General features: G+C 41.5%; 1 protein-coding gene across 4 annotated transcripts in view; it reads right to left on the minus strand.

Annotated features, from left to right (window-relative positions):
* Nxpe3 (neurexophilin and PC-esterase domain family member 3) overlaps positions 1-19159 on the minus strand; it is a 44076-nt gene extending 24917 nt beyond the window's left edge. Inside the window, exons 1-3 of one of the 4 annotated variants that reach the window (XM_076943018.1) lie at positions 19020-19128; positions 18658-18872; positions 14002-14267 (exon numbers count right to left, since the gene is read on the minus strand). In XM_076943018.1, the coding sequence (XP_076799133.1) occupies positions 14002-14094 (93 nt within the window). In that variant the 5' untranslated portion in view covers positions 14095-14267; positions 18658-18872; positions 19020-19128. The other 3 variants (XM_034515658.2, XM_076943019.1, XM_034515659.2) reach the window with 3 other exon arrangements.
* Position 19160: the final 1 nt, after the last annotated feature.

Raw genomic sequence — 19160 nt, forward strand, 5'->3', positions numbered from 1 at the left:
GTGGAAAACACAGCTCTAAACAAGATGTCTCCATCAAATCCCTCCCCTGAGAGCTCAGGAAACCCCCATGGGAAAGGAGGCAGAAAGAGTCTGAGAGCCAAAGGAGATAGAGGACACCAAGAAAACAACGGCCTCTAAGTCAACATAGCAAAGCTCATATGAACTCACAGAGGCTGAAGCCCAGGGCTCACACAGGTCTGCACCCAGTCTTCTGTGTGGGTCTCTGATTCTTGTACCTTCTCTTGGGCACTTTTTCTTCTGTTGTTCGGTCTTGTCCAACCTTAATGTGATAGTTTTTGTTCTATCTTACTATTTTATTTTGTTATATTTTATTTTTAAAAAGGAATGAATAAATGAATGGATGGATAGATGGACAGGCAGATGAATAGATGGATGGACAGATGTTTGGACAGACAGATGGATGAAAACCTAGCCATTAAGGTAAAGGTTAACAACTGAACTGTCACTTAATACCTGCTGGGAGAGGAGAAAAATCAGTTTTTTCCAATGGTTTGACACTGGGTACATCAACCACACCAGGAGAGACCTCATGTTCAGGAATAGTTGACAACATATGACAGACTCTAGAGTTCCGTGTGTGTGTGTGTGTGTGTGTGTGTATGCTTACATGTGTGTGTGTGTGTGTATGCTTACGTGTGTGTGTGTGTGTGTGTGTGTGTGTGTGTACTTTTATTTGGTTACAATTTGGTAGAGTTTGTGGGAGTCTTTGGTGGTGGTGCTATTTGTCCACTTTGAGTGTGGTTTTCTTTTCTTACTTTTGGTGGGTTTATTGTTGTATTGGGTTTTGTTTTGTTTTGTTTAAAAAAAAAGAACTTAAAATTGGGTGAGTAGAGAAGGGAGGAGGATCTGGAAGGATTTGATGGAGGAGAAAAATATGATCAAAATATATTTAAATTTTAAAATTGTTTGAAATAATAAAAAATATAGTTAACCCAGGCGGTGGTGGCACATGCCTTTAATCCCAGCACTTGGGAGGCAGAGGCAGGCGGATGTCTGAGTTCGAGGCCAGCCTGGTCTACATAGTGAGTTCCAGGACAGCCAGGGCTACACAGAGAAACCCTGTCTCGAAAAACCAATATATATATATATATATATATTTATTTTAAAAAGAACAACATGGAGAAAGCCAAGACTGATTCTGAAAAATTCCCCTCACTACAGAATACATTCCAGGAACTGCTTCTGCCACACTTTTGCATTTTAGTTGCTGAGACACTAGGGGGGACCAGATCATGCATTCTATGCTATGATGTATACTCTATGCTTCCTTTCCCTTTGCTATCTTCCTCTCTTGGTGTCTCTACTGTCCCATGTGTAGCCACAAAAACTAGCCAAGATCAGCTCACAGGCCTGCCAACCAAGGATAGGGATTACTAAGTGCTAAGCCACCTAGCCCTTTTTTGCAAATGTAGGGGAAAAAAAAAAAAAGAGGTTAATTTGCAACCCACTTGCACAGTTTTGTGTGCCTATAATCCCAGCACTCGGATGGCTTGCATAGGAGCGTGGCCAGTTTAAGGTCACCATGGGCAAAACAGCAAGACCCTGTCTTAAAAGTAAAGGAACAAATAATCGATTTGCTTTCTTTTCACAGTGGCAGCTCTCTCCCAAACCAGTAGCTTCAGATCTGCCATCTTTTTATACTCAGGACCAAACAGAGGCTCATTCTTGAATCCATCAATAAGCTATGTGTTAGTGCAAACACCGGGAACCTGCTCACAGCTACTTAGCTCCTTGCTTGCTGTTCGCTCTCAGTGGACCTGACTGATGAAGGGATATTTACATCCAGTGATGAGCATGAGGACAGGAGGAGGCTGCTGGAACCTAGACATGTCGTCTAGACATGCAGAAGGAAGCACCACCCCATTGTTTCAAAGAGCTCGTCTCACTATCTACCCATGAAGGGGGATGCCATATATGAAAGTAACACCCAAAAGAAAGCAAAACTAAGCATGAGAAAGAGCTTGACCCAAGTGAACTTCGTCCAACCTATCTACAGGCTTCCAATCGAGTAAGTGGTGCTGGCAAGGCTTGATACACACCTGCAGAATGAAGTCTGATCTACATCTCTCCCATGCATAAAAGGATGGATTCAAAATGAATTAAAGATCATCATTTAAAATGGAAAACACTGAAAATAAAGGTAACACGTTTGAGGCTAGTGGTGAAGGCAAGAAAGCATAGAAGCCAGTCCCAAGAATCAACAAATGGGATTACATGGAATTTAAAGGTTTGTGCACAACGAAGGAAAGTATTAGCAGAGTAACGGAAAGCTTCCATATGAGATGGGAGAAAATCTTTGGTATCTATACTTCGGACAGGGAGATGATGTCTAGAATAGATAAAAAGAACTGCAAACCTGAACTCCAAAAGCACAAAGCTAATGAAAGGAACAAAAGTAAAGGAATTAAAAAATAAACAAAAGAAGAAATGCAAATAGCCAATTTGGGGGGGTTATTGTTGGGTTTTTTGGAGGGTGTTGGTTTTTGATTTTTTGTTTTGTTTTGTTTTGTTTTGTTTTGTTTTGTTTTTTGAGACAGGGTTTCTCTGTGTAGTCCTGGCTGTCCTGGAACTCACTCTGTAGACCAGGCTGGCCTCGAACTCAGAGATCCGCCTGCCTCTGCCTCCCAAGTGCTGGGATTAAAGGCGTGAGCCACCACTGCCTGGTGGTTTTTGATTTTTTTGTGTTTTTAAATGCTCAACATCCTTAGCCATTGGGTATTAAAACTACTTTGGGATTCTAACTCACACTAGGCTATAATCAGAAAACAAATGATAACAAATGCTGGTAAGTATGTAGAGGGAAGGGAGCCCCTTCCACTACCAGTGGGAATGTAAACTAATACAAGTGCTACAGAAATTGGTATGGATATTCCTCAACATTAAAAAAAAAAAAACAATTATCAAATGACTCAGCTACACCACTCTGCAGTACAAACGAAGGGGAACTTCATATCATACTGCATTTTTTGCTACATTATTCATAATAGCAAGGAACTAGAGCTAGTTAGATGTCCATCAGGCCCATTAGCTAGAGAATTGGTAAATATAACAAATACATACAAGTGAAGTTTACTTAGGTTTTGAGAAAAATGAAATTGGAGCAGAAAGACAACTCAAAAGAGTGTCCAAGTTCCATTCTTAGAACCCACAATGGGCATCCTGTAGTTCTAGCTCCAGGGGAGTCCAATACCTCCTGGACTCACATGTACATATGCACAGACACACATATACACTTAAGTTTTAAAAAATAAAATCTTTAAAAATTTAGTTGAAAACGAATGCAGCTGGAATATACCATATCAACCAAGGCAACCCAGTCTCAGAAAAACAAAACTCATATATTCTCTCTCATATGCAGGTGCTGACTTTTTTTTTTTTTTTTGTGTATGCAAATAAGGGGTTGTGAGAGTGGATCTAGACTGTGAAACTACCAGAGAACAGGAGGCTCTGGGGAACACGAAAGCAGAGGGAAGCCTGGTGGGGAGTGAGGGACCATGGGAGAATGTTGGGGTGGAGAAGAAATGGGAGAAAAAAAAACAGCCGAATCAAGTGTCATTTGGAAAATGTCAGAATAGAATCTAATGCTTTGTAAGCTAATAAGAAACTAGAAAATTAAAAGCCATATGATATTGTAAAACTACATAAAGTATCTATAAATAAGGTCAAGCTCTACTCTAAAAAGAGCTTGCAAGTATTAAAAGAAATGAGTCAGACTTTAAGCAGAAGCAAGAGGGTAGTGGGCTTGATTGTTGCTGGCATAACAGCTTTAATTACATTAATTGCTAGCACCACTGCTTCTGCAATTGCTGTGACACAAGAAGTTAAGAAAGCTACTTTTTTCAAGTCATTTAACAAAAAATGTTACTAATGTGTTGAATATACAAGAGGATTTAAATAGGCATTTGGAAGGACAGATTGCTGTTCTTTATCCTATTTAAATTATTGGAAGGAGGTTCAGAATTTAAGAGTAAGGAGCCATCTCGAGTGTCATGCCAAATACCATTGGATTCATGTTAGTTCTAAAATTTACAGTGGTAGTCATTATAATTAGGAAAAAGTTTAAAGACACTTGCAGAGTATTTGGCATAATTCTAAAATCCCTCTGGATGTTTTAAATTTACATAGTGAGCTTATGAATTTCAAGAATGCTGCTCGGCTGAGCGTTTGATGCAGCAGATACTGCTGTTAAAATTACCCATGGCCTGAGGTCAGTATTTCTATTTTGGTCAAGCTTCAAGAATGGCATATATAGCTTGATTATGCTAGCCCTTTTTGTCCTGGGAATACTTTTATTCCTGCCCACTGTGTTAAAGCTTGTCTTTAACAACATGAACATGTTGGCAGCCAAAGTACATGGATTGAATCTGAAAATGGACACCCCCACCCCCCAGACAGAGTTATTAATTTAACAGGCTGGCAAGCTAAGGTAAGATTCTGCACAGAGCCTTACCAACCTAAGACAGAAGTGCATTGCTTTTGATAATGCATATTACATAATGAGTAAGGAAGGCATTCTTATCAGAATGACCTAATACAGGCTTAGTCTCGTTAATGAAATAAAAAAGGGAGAGAGGCGGAGAGCCTTTGGGGCTGCTTGGCAAGAATCTGACATGAACCAAGGACAAGGAAATGGGCTGCTTGGCAGGAATATGACATTGGCCAAGGACAAGGAAGTAGGTTTCAGGCAGGAGTCTGACATTAGACTAGAACAAAGAAGTAATTTCAGATAGGAATCTAAATCTTAGACTAGAACAAGGAAGTAGAATTCAGGCATGAAAATGACTTTGGGCTAAGACAGGGGAGTTGGCTCAGATAATTTGGTCATCCTGATAAGCCCTTAGAAACAGCTATCATGGGAGTGTTCACGGAATTCTGTTTATTGCCTTGCTTGTTCTTTGACTACTTGTGTTTATTGTCTTGCTTGTTCCTTGACTATTTGCATCTAGTGTCTTGCTAGTTTTTTAACCTAGAACTTACCTTAATACTTGCATGTAATTAAAATGGTATAAAAGCAAAAAGGAGGAGAGGGGATGGAGTAGAGGGTTTCTAGGGAGAGGAAATGGGGAAAAGAGATGGCATCTGAAATGTAAATAAATAAAATAAATTTAAAAAAAAGAAAAGAATTAACAGGATGCACATGATATATCAACATACAGGTGTCAGCACAAGAACTATAGGCTTGCACAGGGACCAGGATGCACTAGTAAATTTTTTCTAATAGTTTTCTAAAAACTTTTCAAGCCTGCAGTGCTTTATTCTCTTCTATATCACTTGGAAATAGTGGGGAACATGTGGTTTCAATGTCTATTGTAATGACAGGAAATTCCAAATGATGGTACAACCTAATTTTTTCCTTCACGATGCTGCCAAAATTCTGATCACCAGGCTTGTAGCCTCTGACTATAACAAATACTGAACAGCAGCCATCACTGTTCTAAGCCTAGGAGATGCAGGCTAGTGTTCTACTTTCCCTGATTCACCAACTGGCCACCTGTATGTAAGCTTTTATTTTCAAGCTCTGGATTTACACACCAGAAGAACTACAACCTCACACAGCCATACATGCAGACAAAACACCAATGGGCACAAAATAAATAATAAATACATAAATAAACAAAGATATTCTGGGTGTTTTTCTTCAAAAAAAAAAAAAAAAAAAAAAAAAGGCCATGCTCAAATGAGTTTATCAGAGAAATAAATCTCCCAGCAGTTTGGGGTGCAGGAGGTTTGGTTTTCTAAGACAGGGCTTCTCTGTGTAGCTTTGGCTTGGAACTTGGAACTCAAAGAGATCTGCCAGCCGCTGCCTCCCGAGATCAAAGGTGTGCACCACCACCAACCAACCTCCCTGTTCTCTTCCCTTAGGTACCCCGTATGCACCACCTCACATTATCTTTTTGTTAGGTATTCTGTATGTACCGCCTCACTTTTCCTTTTTAATTAAATTGAGCCTGTAAATTTTAGATAGTCAACAAATATGTTAACTGCATGAAGAACATAGGGTCAGAAACAGAATGTTAATAGAATTAAGGGTTGGGAGACTGCCAGACTTCAGAGCCTGTTCAGTCTCACCCCACACTCATCAGGAGAAATAGAAGCATTGGAAATTCACAGCAGTTCTCTGTCCCCGGATCCTGTGGCCTCTTCTTTCAAAAGGAAATCGTTTACCGGACTCCACCAAAGACTCCCTTATTGTTTCCAGCTTGGGAGCTGTCTCTCATCACTCCACTCCCTTCAGCATCATTCAGAGCCATTCATTCAGATAAGTAGAGCTTCTAACTAGCACTCAGCCCAGAAGTTTCCAAGAACACAACAGGACTAAAAGAGACATTCCTAACACTTTTCCCTGCCTATAATATCCTTATCAGTCTGCTTGCCTGGCGCTCGCTCTCTCTCTCTCTCTCTCTCTCTCTCTCTCTCTCTCTCTCTCTCTCTCTCTCCCTCCCTCTCCCTCTCCCCCTCCCCCTCCCCCTCCCCCTCCCCCTCCCCCTCTCCTTCCCTCTCTCCCTCTCCTCTCTCCCTCACCTGTCTAAGAGCTATAGACAATCCATTTTCTCTATTATTATGTTCACGCTGTTTGATGTAGTTAAAACCTAACATGGGCACAAACACACCTACATGAAGGTGTTAAAATCTGTTCCTCTCTGTCGTCCTACAGGGTGGGTTCCATCCTGCAAACTCTTCTTTCAGGTCTTCTTCTATTACAGAAACCTTCAGGATTCCATCCTCCTTCTACCCCGGCCCCCTCTACCTGCTCCATAGGCAAGAATTCCCAACATCCCACTCTTCAGTAGCACAGACCTCTGCATCACGACATCTTGCCCTCCTCCATGACAGAAAGGCATATGGCTCCCACTACATCACTAGTGATCAAAGAACAAGAACATCACTGATCTGGGCCCAAGAAGAACTCTACCTTTGTGAGATGCACTAACAAAATGCCACAGACTCCAATGGGTGCTTGTCTCCATAGTGCTATGGATGATTGTGTTGAGATCAGAGGATGGGCATGGTTAGGTTCTGGAAGTTTTCCTCTTTCCAATTTATAGAGGGATACAGTTTATGGGCTCAACCATTCCATAACGATTCTCTTTTCCTTTCCCCGAAAGAGCATTAGTCTCACAAGGGCCCTTTACAACAAATGACAAAATGACCTTTCTTCTCAATGTCCCACCCCAAATGTCATCATTTGTGAGGTTAGGGCTTCAATATTAGAATACTGGGGTGGGGGAGGCCAAAGAAGATCTTGATTCCAGGTCTAGCCATTACCACAAAATCTTCAGAAGTACCACTGAAATCCCAAGAAAGTTACAACTGATCAATACTGGAGAGAAAGTAGCCATCAGAAGTATAGTCCCTAACTCTGGTGCAGACCCAGTACTCAACCACAGACTACTCTGACCAGAAAACCAAACAGGAAACAAAAAGCAAGGAACAAAATACCCATCCAACGAAGACAAACTCAAAAATCAACACCTAGACCTTTAATCACTTCAAACCCATATGGCTAGATGGCAGTATAAGAACAGAATCAACAACCACCAGGCCAATATAGTAATACCAAAATCCAGAATTCTACTACAGCAAATCCTGAATATTCTAGCACAATTGAAGCACAAGGAAATGACCTTAAAACTAACTTTATGAAAATAATAGAGGTCCTTAAAGAAGTGAATAAATCCTTTGTAGGAATAATGTTTTGTATGCTGTGTAAAGTTTACCCTTGGGTGATTCAAATGCTGATTTCTCTGCCCTCAAATCTTGTTTCAATCTAGATACGGCATTGCTTACCAAGAATCTCCTGTTTCAAGTTTAGGTGAAAAGTTCTTATCATTTATTCCCTGCCTTGTCAATAAATACTGATTAGCCAATGGCTGGGAAGAATAAAGAATAGTAGGTTGTCCACTATGGAGAGGGAGGAGAGGAGAGGAGATGTGCCTGAAGGATGGAGGAACTGGAGCCATGAAAGAGGGGCCAGATGGATAATAATATACAAGTACCATGGGATGAGGCTGGGAAGTAACCAGACTAGCACAGAAGGTAAGGATAGATCATCTAATTGCTCGACTATTGTGGTGCAGTTTTAAATGAGTCTTCGTATCTCTATGCTGTTATTGAGGACTAGCATAAGGTAAAGCAATACAGCCACCAGATTAATTTACTGTCCACATTTATATTATACTAATTCAGGGCTGGAAAGATGGCTCAGTGGTTAAGAGCACTGACTGTTCTTCCAGAGGTCCTGAGCTCAATTCCCAACAACCACATGGTGGCTCACAACCATCTGCAATGGTACCTGACGCCCTCTTCTAGTGTGTCTGAAGAGAGCAATGGTGAATACATAAAATAAATTTATAAATCTTGAAAAAAAAGAAAAATTTATTATCAATCTCTTAAAGAAATGGAGGAAAAGACAAATTTAAAAAAATTGGAGAAATTGAATAAATCCCTTAAAGAAAACCAAGAAAGAAACAAAGAAAGGAAGGAAATGAATAAAACTTTCAAGACCTGAAAATGGAAATAGAAGCGATAAAGAAAAAACAAAATTAAAAGAATTCTGGAAATGGAAGAAATCTAGGTTAGTGAACAGGAACTACAGACACAGCATCACCAACAGAATAAAAAAGACGGAAAAGGGCTGGAGAAATCGCTCAGATGTTAAGAGCATTGGCTGTTCATCCAGAGGTCCTGAGTTCAATTCCCAGCAACCACATGGTGACTTACAACCATGCTTAATTGGATCTGATGCCCTCTTCAGGTGTGTTTGAAGACAGCTACCGTGTACCCACATACATAAAATAAATAAATAATCTGTATGCATTTAAAAAAAAAAAAAAAAGACGGAAAAGAGAACCTCAGGTGTTGAAGCTATAACGTGATGACATTGGTTAAAGAAAATGTTAAATCTAAAAATACCTGACATAAAACATCCAGGAAATCTGGGCCGCTATGAAAAGACCAAACCTAAGTATAATAGAAATAGAAAAAGGAAAAGAATCCATCTCAAAGGCCAAGAAAATATTTTCAATAAAATTATAGAAAAAAAATTTCTAATCTAAAAACAAGGTGATGCCTAAAAACACCACAAGAAGCTTACAGAACACTGAATAAACTGGACCAAAAAAGAAAGTCCCCCACTACATAATGATCAAAACACTAAACATACTGAACAAAGAAAGAATGGTAAAAGCTGAGAGGCCAAGTAACATATACAAGGCAGACCCATTCAAATTACACCTGACTTCTCAACTTCTCATAGGCCTTAAGGTCCTGGACAGATGCCAGCACAGACTATTATACCCAGCAAAATGTTCAATAACCATAGATGGAGAAAACAATATACTTCATGACAAAGTCAAGTTTAAACAATATCTATAAATCTGGCCTTACAGAAGGTATTAGAAGGAAAACTCCAACCCATAGAGGTTAACTACACACATAAAAGCACAGAAAATAGATAATCTCACACAAGCAAAACCAAAAGATACACACACACACACACATACACACTGCCACCACCATCAACAACAACAAAATACCAGGAAGTAACTATTATTGGACATTAATATCTCTCAGCTCCATGGATTTAATTCCTTAATAAAAAAAGACACAGGCTACAAGAATGGATGCAAAAATAAGATCCATCTTTCTGCTGTATACAAGAAACATAATTCAACATCAAAGATAGACATTACCTCAGAGTAAAGAGTTGGAAAAAAGATTTTCCAAGCAAATGGACCTAAGAAATAAGCTGGTATAGCCATTTCTAACAAAATAGACTTCAAACCAAAATTAAAGTTATTCAAATTTCCCCAGCAGCATGGATTCCCTCACTACCTGCCCCAATGTTGAGTTCCCTAAAGAAAGACACACACACACACACACACACACACACACACACACAGCCTTATATTTAATATGTCTTAATCAGCTCAATGGCTTGGCCACTTCAATCCTCCACATGGCTAACACACTCTCCTCTCCAATATTCCTGAATTATTACTTTCTAAAATCCTGGCCCACAATCCCCTGCTCTTACATGCTGCAGTTTCTCTGTCTTAGACTTTTCAGGTCTGGACCTTCTCCTTCCCCAGCACGATAGACGATAGTCAGTCTCTCTCTCTCTCTCTCTCTCTCTCTCTCTCTCTCTCTCTCTCTCTCTCTCTCTCTGTGTGTGTGTGTGTGTGTGTCTGTGTGTGTGTGTGTGTGTGTGTGTGTGTGTGTGTTTCTTGCCTGGGAATCCTAAATATCCTGCCTCTGTCTCCCTGCCCAGCTATTTGCCACCAGTAACTTTGTTTACCAAACCAACTAGGGGCATGGACCCTCAGCATCTTACATGTAGACGTACAGATTCCCATGTAATTTGGGGGATTAAATTAACATAAGTAACATTAGACCCAATCCACAAAAAAGAAAGAGAGAGAGAGAGAGACACTTCATACTCATTTTTAAAAAAATCCACCAAGATGATGTTTCAGTTCCTAATATCTATGCAAGGGCTCCCACGTTCATAAAGGAAACATTAAAGCTTAAATCACACATCGACCCTCACACATTGATAGCAGACTTCAATGCCTCACTCTCACTCTCACCAAAGGACAGGTCATCTAGAAAAAAACTAAACAAAGAAATATTGGAGCTAACAGATGTTAGGAACCAATTGGACCTAACAGATATCAACAGAATATTTCACTCAAAGACAAAAGAAAATAACTTCTTCTTAGCACCTCACCAAACATTCTGTAAAATTGATCACATACTCCATCACAAAGCAAGTCTCAACAGATATATATAAAAAAAAAAAAAAGATAAATAACCCTCTGCATACTATCAGATCACCTCGGATTAAACAACAGCCCAATTTCAACAACAGAAAGCCTCATGAAAACTGAACAATTCTCTACTGCAAGATTCCTCGAGACTTCAAACCCAGGATCACTGGTAACTCGTCTCCTGCTGCAATTTCTGTTCACTTCTCCACTTCTATTTTCCTCTGTGCCAGATAAATAGCAGGTGTCTGTAATCTCAGCAATCCTATAGTGAGATGGGAGGTGGAGACAAGAGACTCCTCGGAAGATCACAGACCAGTGAGGCTCGTGTACACAGTGAAGAACAACAAAGAGGCCCTGTCTCAAAGTGGAAGATGAGGACCTATCCAATATTGTCCTCTGACATCAGTATGCATGCTGTGGCAAACAGCATACACACTCAACACACACACAGAGATTTATTAAGAATAAAAGGTTTGTAAGTTCCATTATGTTATCACGATACCTAGTTGTATAACTCAGATGGAAGGCACTGTCAAGACACTGCTGACACGACCTTTTCTACAGCAAAACATGACAACAGTGTAGGCAAACGAAAGGAACCGATTCCTAGACATTATGCTTTAATCTTGAACCGAATCACTTTGTGTACTTACAAAAAAAAAAAAAAAAAAAACTAAAGGACTCTGTGTCCATTTCATAGTAAGAGTAGGTGTCCTGCTACACAACACAAAGCAGTTTCCAGCTGAAGAAAGGAAAGAGCCTACAGCTTGGCCTCTAGAAATTCTTGTGCTGATAACCTGAATAAGCCACAAAATGCCTCGCTTAGTTAAGACTTGCATTGTAAAAAGCACCACAAGCAACAAAATAAAAGGCTTGGCTTCTTTTCTGTAGAAACTGCTCCATAAATTTGGTCATGTGTGTCCAGCAGAGGGAGTTGGAAAGAGGGGGGACTCTTAGTGTCTCTCGGGCACTAGTGAGGGGATCAGAAGACATGTTCTCTGCCAGTCAGCCATACACAGGTATTCAAAACAGACTTACCAACTTCTTCCCGTGCAACTGTCCTTCAGACAGTGGCCAGGCCACATGGTCCCCTCCTTCAGGAAGCCAATCTTCCCGTACTCTAAAGCAGCCATAAAGTACCCACTGTCCTTGCTTCCCATGGAAAAAAGAAGGGTTTCTGATGATTTGGCTTTTGTCCTGATGCCCCCACCAACGCCACCCCAGTGTCAGGTGCAAGGGTGGGTTAGAGCAGTTCCCTGTGACCAAGGCCTTAGAAACTATGGTTTCACGGGATGGGATGCAAAAGCTGGACTTAATATGGTCAAGCTAACCAGCTGGCGTCTGCCTGGAGCTAGCGGGAGGCAGCTTAGGTTGCGACTAAGCGGTAGGGGAAGCGGAGACCTCCCATTCCCTTTCTTTTCAGCACAGTCAGAAGCTTTACCAGTCATTATTATTACTACATCATGCGAGTATGATTATTATTTATGATTCTTTTTTTTTTTTTTTTTTTTTTTGCTTTTATTGAAAACAGGCTGGGTGGTGGTTGTACACCTTTAACCCCAGCACTGGGGAGGCAGAATCAGTTCAATCTCTGTAAGTTCAAGGCCAGGCTAGATACTTAGTGAGTTCCAGGACATCCAGGGATACATCCCATCTCGGGAAAACAAAGAAACAAAAAACAGATGAAAACTTTTTTTTTTTGGATACAATATATTCTGATTATTTTCCTGCCAAAGGCCATGCAGGAGGAACAGCAAAGAACTTTAGAATTCATGGAACGGAACATGGCACAGCCAGGACAGGTGTGCCTCAGATTAGCACGGACTGAGGACTGTCCTGAAGACTTTACGTTGTTAGAGCTTTGTTCTGCTTGCTGCTCTCACATCCCTCTTAATCTGAAAATTGTATGAAAACTCTAAGAGGGCTTCCAGCCCTTCACTGGACAGTATCTCTGGCACTCGCAATAATAATGTTAGATCTCTTTCAGGCATTGCTCCTGGAGCAGATTAACGATTCAGTCACCACCCTAAGAAAGAACGTAGAGATGTAGATTGTCAGCAAGGACCACTACCTTTAGAAAGCATCCAGAAAAATAAAATTGTTAGTGAAGCTGGGTTAAGATGTTTTTACCACTGGCTCTGATGTAGAAAATCTTAGGGAACAATTTGAAGTTCAGAAAAGAAGGCGTTTAATAATCCTTTAAACTAGGGAATTTTTAAGTTCAGGGAACAAGAACAAATGGCAGCGCTGGGTGACATGACTCTCACTGAGACAGGACTGCTGATGGTGGATTTCTTATACCCATTTTTGCCCTCAGCTTCCTGATACGATTTAAAAAGAACTGCTGGAAAAAAAAAAGAAAAGAAAAGAACTGCTGGTGAGTACACATGCATATTACTTATTGTTTTCATATGGACGTTTAGATTGGTGATTCCTTTAAGATTCTTATAAGATTACTTTTAAAGATAAATAATAAAATAATGACTCCTTTCTTTGTAACTTCAAATTGCTGCCTGTCAGTAAGAGAAACTGGCTGAGAAAAACCACCTTGCTTGCTCACTCTTTGTTAATCTGTAACAAGTTGCTTAGTTATGAATGTACATGGGTTCTTGGGGAACAATTTGTTTTCTTTATCTGTAACTCTGTAACGGTTTCTCATGGTTTCAACATATTGTTATTTTATAGTCATTGAGTAAAAGAAAAATAGAATGTAATTATATTGTAGCTCTATGCAAATCTTGAAAGATTTTGTTGGGATATCTAAGCTATGGAAGAAAAAACAGTGTGTTGGAGCTTGCTTCATTCACCAACTGTGAATGTATATGTATGTATATATGTGCATGTATGAAATGCTTGGAGCCTGCTTCTTAGAACTTTGTTCCATTCATTCAGTGTGTGAATGTGTATGTGTTTGCCAGTATGTATGTATGTATGTATGTATGTATGTATGTATGTATGTATTTGTATGCGTGGGATTACGAGAGCCTACTTTGTTTCATCTGCTCAGTGTGTGTGTGTGTGTGTGTGTGTGTGTGTGTGTTTGTGTGTGTGTGTGTGTGTGTGTGTGTGTGTTTCTGTGTGTGTAGACTTAGAAAAAAGTTCAGAGTTTTACCCACTGGCCCCAATGAAACAAGTTTTGTTCCCTCAGAGAACAAATCTGCCGAGTATTCCTCTAATTGCTGATCACAAATCCCCAGATATGAGCACTCACCTCCACCTGAGTGACATTGACAACCAACACCACCACCATTAGCACCACAAACAGATAGCAGAAGACTCGCAGTTTGAAGAAATTGGTCCACATTGTCCGGCTGTGTCTTGATGACCCATGGCCGACACCACGATACTTTCTCCTTTAAAGCTCCATATCTTTGTTTTGAGCTGTGGATGAGCATCTGGTTTAATTTGCTTCTATTCTGCCAGTCATCTTAAAAGTTCTGTAGAGGAGAGACTGCAACGATTCAAGAGGCATGTTTTCTACAATAAACAAAAGAGATGAAATTCTCACCAATTGCAACAGATGAAGTCCATTTCTTTTCATCGGTTTTATCCAAGTTCCAGTTACAAAAACAGAGGAAAGGGCCTGGGGACAGTAATATAGTATCTCCTGGGGACAGTAATATCTTATCTCTAAATAATTGCTTCAGTTTCCTTTCCCAATCCCAAACTTCTATGCAAAGATGGTAATAGTTATAACTATGTATCTTAGGACTTTTAATAGAGAAAAGAAAAACTCAGACATTCAAACTCAGACATTTCAAAATAAAATTAAGCATTAAATTTCTAGACTTTTTTTTAATTGATTCTTTGTGAATTTTACATCATGCGCCCCAATGATTTTATTTTTATTTTATGTACATTGGTATTTTGCCATCATGTGAAGGCGTCAGATCCCCTAGAACTGGAGTTACAGACAGTTGTGAGCTACCATATGGGTGCTGGGAATTGAACCTGGGTTCTCTGGATGAGCAGCCAGTGATCTTAATCACTGAGCCATTTCTCCAGGCCCAAATTTCTAGAGTTTAACTAAGTAATATCACCTTACTTCCCTTATACCTTAAGTTATATAACATTACCATATTCCATATTCGTTGTATGTAAAGAGTGCTAGGAGGCGGCCTCGTGTTTTTATAGCATTCCATCCAGAACACTGTGCAAAGCACTCTGCCCTACAGGAAAGCCGGATTACCAGTCTCCACACCAAGACATAAACCAGCCTTTGGTTTACAGTTCCCCCAACAAAGTGGTCCTTGTTCTCCTTCAGCAGTGACAAGACATAGGAAGAAAGACATTCACCCTGAAGACATGTGGGGGATTGGGAGTTGGGGGGAAACAGCTTGAAGAGTTTGTAAGAGACCCTGATTCCTTTATCACAGATGTTTGTCAGCAAAGAACTAGAATCTCATAGCAAATTCAAAATGTTCCCTCTAGTTGCTGATTTTATGTTGTTGTTCCTGCTGTTGGGTTTGGAGAGTGGGGTATTTCTAATCAGTAATAATTTCAACTATTTCTTCACTCTGATAATATCATTTTTATAACATTTATGAGACTGCAGAAACTTCTTGTTTTATAGCAGGGACTAGATAGCTGAACATCTTATCTTTGTAGAAAAGTAGACAGAATAATACAGAAAAAGCCAAAAAACATTTGATCTGATCCCCTTCCTTCTAATATATATAAAACAACTCACTAGAAAATATAGTAATTTCTGTAGACAACCTTTTTTTTTTCCTTGTATACCATGGAAATTCCTGGTTCAAGAATGGATTAGGTTTTTTTGTTTGTTTGTTTGTTTGTTTGTTTGTTTTTGGATTAAAGTAAGGACATTTTGTTAATCTCTGTAAAACCAAAATTAAAGCATGATGATGTATGTATAAGGCTTTAAACTCCAGATATGTAGGAACTGGAAGCATGTCAGGCACTTTACTTAGTTATTAAACTTTCCTAGAAAATGCCTTGGGTGGTGGTGGCGCATGCCTTTAATCCCAGCACTTGGGAGGCAGAGGCAGGTGGATTTCTGAGTTCGAGGCCAGCCTGGTCTACAGAGTGAGTTTCAGGACAGCCAGGACTACACAGAGAAACCCTGTCTCGAAAAAAACAAAAAACAAAAAACAAAAAAAAAAAGAAAATGCTTTAAAGCAAGAGTTCTCTCATCTATAATCATAGTCATATGGTCTTATTCTCTCTCTCTCTTCCTCTTCCCCTCCCCCTCCCCCCTCCCTCCCCGCAACCTCCCGTACATTTCCTTCCACCAAAGGACATGTAAAGAGGAAGTAACTGTTTCTGTTTCCAAAAGGTATGCTCTGCAGTGAAGGTTCCTGCTAAGGGACATCTTGAAACACATTCCAATTGTGCTTGGCTTTTACTGTTGCTCTCTGCGAATGAATTTCCCTTACGCCTCAGTAAGCCAACGGTATGTCTACAGCTTAGGCATGAACACTTCGGCATTGCTTGCCTTGCCACACTTGTTAATGTTTGTAGCCGGTTGATACGCAGGGCCCAGGGAGTGGCATTACTAGGAGGTGAGGCCTCGTTGGAGGAAGTGTGTCAGTGTGGGAGTGGGCTCTGAGACCCTCCTCCTAGCCACATGGGAGTCAGTTTTCTCTGATCTGTCTTTGGATCAAGATGTAGAACTGTCAGCTCCTCTGGCCCCATGTCTTCCTGGACTCTGCCATCCTCCTGCCTCGATGCTAATGGACTGAACCTCTGAACCTGTAAGCCAGCCCCAATAAAATATTGTCCTTTATAAGAGTTGCCTCGTGGTGGTGTCTCTTCACAGCAATGGAAACCCTAACTAAGACAATGTTTATGTATACAGTTTTTAATCTTCATTTCTTATCATATTGCACTGAAATACAGACGAGTTGACATCATCTTCTGAGTTTAGAAGGGGCAGGCAATCTGGATTATCATTATCATCTATCATTTAAATTTTTAAATTATTTTTATAATTTACGTGTGTGTGTGTGTGTGTGTGTGTGTGTGTGTGTACCACAGTGCACACACATGTGGATGTCAGAGGACAACTAATAATAGTTCTTTCCTACCATGGGGGTCCTGGAAACTGAACTTAGAACACTGTTCTTCAAGGCAAGAAGCTTTCCTTGCTGAGCCACCTCCAACCCTCATCTGTTATTTTATTGGCTATTTTCTACACCAGCTACTGTTACTGTTCTTTTCATTCCTCGGTTATTTTGATGTTACCCTGGAAAGTCTGACCAGATTTACTCTCTTTATTGTTTAGAGGTGGATGGGAAAGAATTTCATTTTTATAACTCCGGTTTCTGCTCCCTCTAAACTGTTCCCTCACAGGCGCCAACTGAAAGCTTCAGCTCTACACTGAAGCTGACATTGATAGTGGTTCCAGTCTGTGTGCCAGTGCTGATAATGGCTTGTTTAAAGTATCTATTGCCCAGTAGCCTTTGGCTGGGAATCAAACACACACTACTATAGACCTCAATGAGTGAGAGACAAGGGTATACATTTAGAAACATTGTTTAGTGTAAACCAAGGGGTTGTTGCTACCTTAAAAAGGTAGTCTCGCCCGGCCCGGGCGGTGGTGGCGCGTACCTTTAATCCCAGCACTTGGGAGGCAGAGGCAGGCAGATTTCTGAGTCCGAGGCCAGCCTGGTCTACAGAGTGAGTTCCAGGACAGCCAGGACTACACAGAGAAACCCTGTCTCAAAAAAACAAAAGGTAGTCTCTTTGTCTATTAGAAATGGTAATTCTCAAAAATGGGCCAGTGAGGTGACTCAGCAGGTAAAGGTGCTTTCTGAGAAGCCCGGCAGCCCGAGTATGATCCCCAGGAACCACAAGGTAGAATCACATTCCAGCTTGCGTTTGCCCTTTGCCTTTGCTCTCTGCAAATGAATTTTTATATCTTAGTAAGTCAACACCTTTGCTGGCGCTGCTTTTAGTATGTCTACAGCTTAGGCACCCTTTGGCATTGCTTGCTTTGAAACTCTTGATATCCCTGGATAGTTACACTATATGGTCAAGTAGAAGAATCACTAGATAGAGTGGCCAGGGGGGTATTACTTACTTCAGTTGGCAAGAGCTGGTGGCACTAAAATGAATTTTGAATTGTGCCTAGCCATGGTCTCTCCGGACAACTGTATTCTGGAGCACTAGGGACAGCCATTCCCTTCTTCAGTGACCTGTCCCTTCAGTCCCTTTCTCAGTAACAGATCACAGCACTTTGTCAACCCAGAGAAAATTGTGAAAATAACAAACATGGAAAGAAGATGGTAAATCCGGTCAAGAGGGGCCAGAACCCCACACTGCTGGGTTAAAGTATGGTGTGCCCTCCCCTGAGAGGAATCAGACAGTCATGAGGGTGCGGGCATCTTGCCAGCTTCAAAGACACCCTAATATTTCAAATGACAAATAATGTCAATAGGAAGAGAGCGAAATCACCAGGGCAGTGTGATTCTTTATCTATTGGAAACACGGCAATAATCTTTTGTTGATGAAAAGCACGGGGGAAATTACAGTTTCATATATGCGTTTTTACAAAATCCTGCCTCACAATGTCTCTTAGCACCACTGCCCTTCTGAACTTAAGTCAAGCAGAGATAAAACACAAGCCAAGAACTCAACATCACACAGAGTACTGCCACGCACTCGTTTCTCCCTATATGACTACTCTGATGCCTCCAAAACGGCAGCTCAGTAAGGCCTGGGTAGTCCAAAGTATGCCGAGACAACAAGAAAAGAAGCAGCTGACGCCCCAGCAGCAACGAGACTGGCAATTGGGACTAAGAGCGGTGTCGCCAAGCTATCTGCACTGGGTGTGGGAAAAAGAAGAGAAGTATGGGGTGGGGGTGGGGGGTACAGGGGCCTGGCTGCACTCTCCCGTGCTGGTCACCTGAGGTGCTGGCTACCAGGCGCTGCAGCGCTGTAGCAAGTGGAGAAACTGAGGATGGAGATGTTCAGGCTCGCCCTGCATCCTCTCTGCAGCCGCTCGGAACCTCCGGACCTTGGTAGCTGCAGCCCAGGGCTGAAGCTCTCTGCTTTCTGTCTTCGGTCGGGGCCTCTGCTCCTGGGCACTCACACAATTGGGATTCCCGGGGCCGCAGCTCCCTGCACCGGGTCGGGGACGTTAAGGACCCGGGGTCCGCGCGCAGAACACAGGGCTCTGCAGCTGCGGGGCGCACGAGGCACGCCGCACCCGGCTTTCCCCCGGACAGGCTCCGCCCCGCCCGGCGCACAGTCGCAGCTCGCACTCACCGGGTCTCCGGTCTCGCTCTCCGCTCGCCCTCCCACGGGATGTGGACGCTCCGATCGGTGGCCTCCGCTCCAGGCCGTTCTTTCCCCGCTTCCTGACCGCGCTACGGCGCCTCACCCCCGACCCCCGGCTACGATTGGTCC

This window comes from Arvicanthis niloticus, chromosome 12 (assembly GCF_011762505.2).
Source record: "Arvicanthis niloticus isolate mArvNil1 chromosome 12, mArvNil1.pat.X, whole genome shotgun sequence".
Classification (NCBI taxonomy): Eukaryota; Metazoa; Chordata; class Mammalia; order Rodentia; family Muridae; genus Arvicanthis; species Arvicanthis niloticus.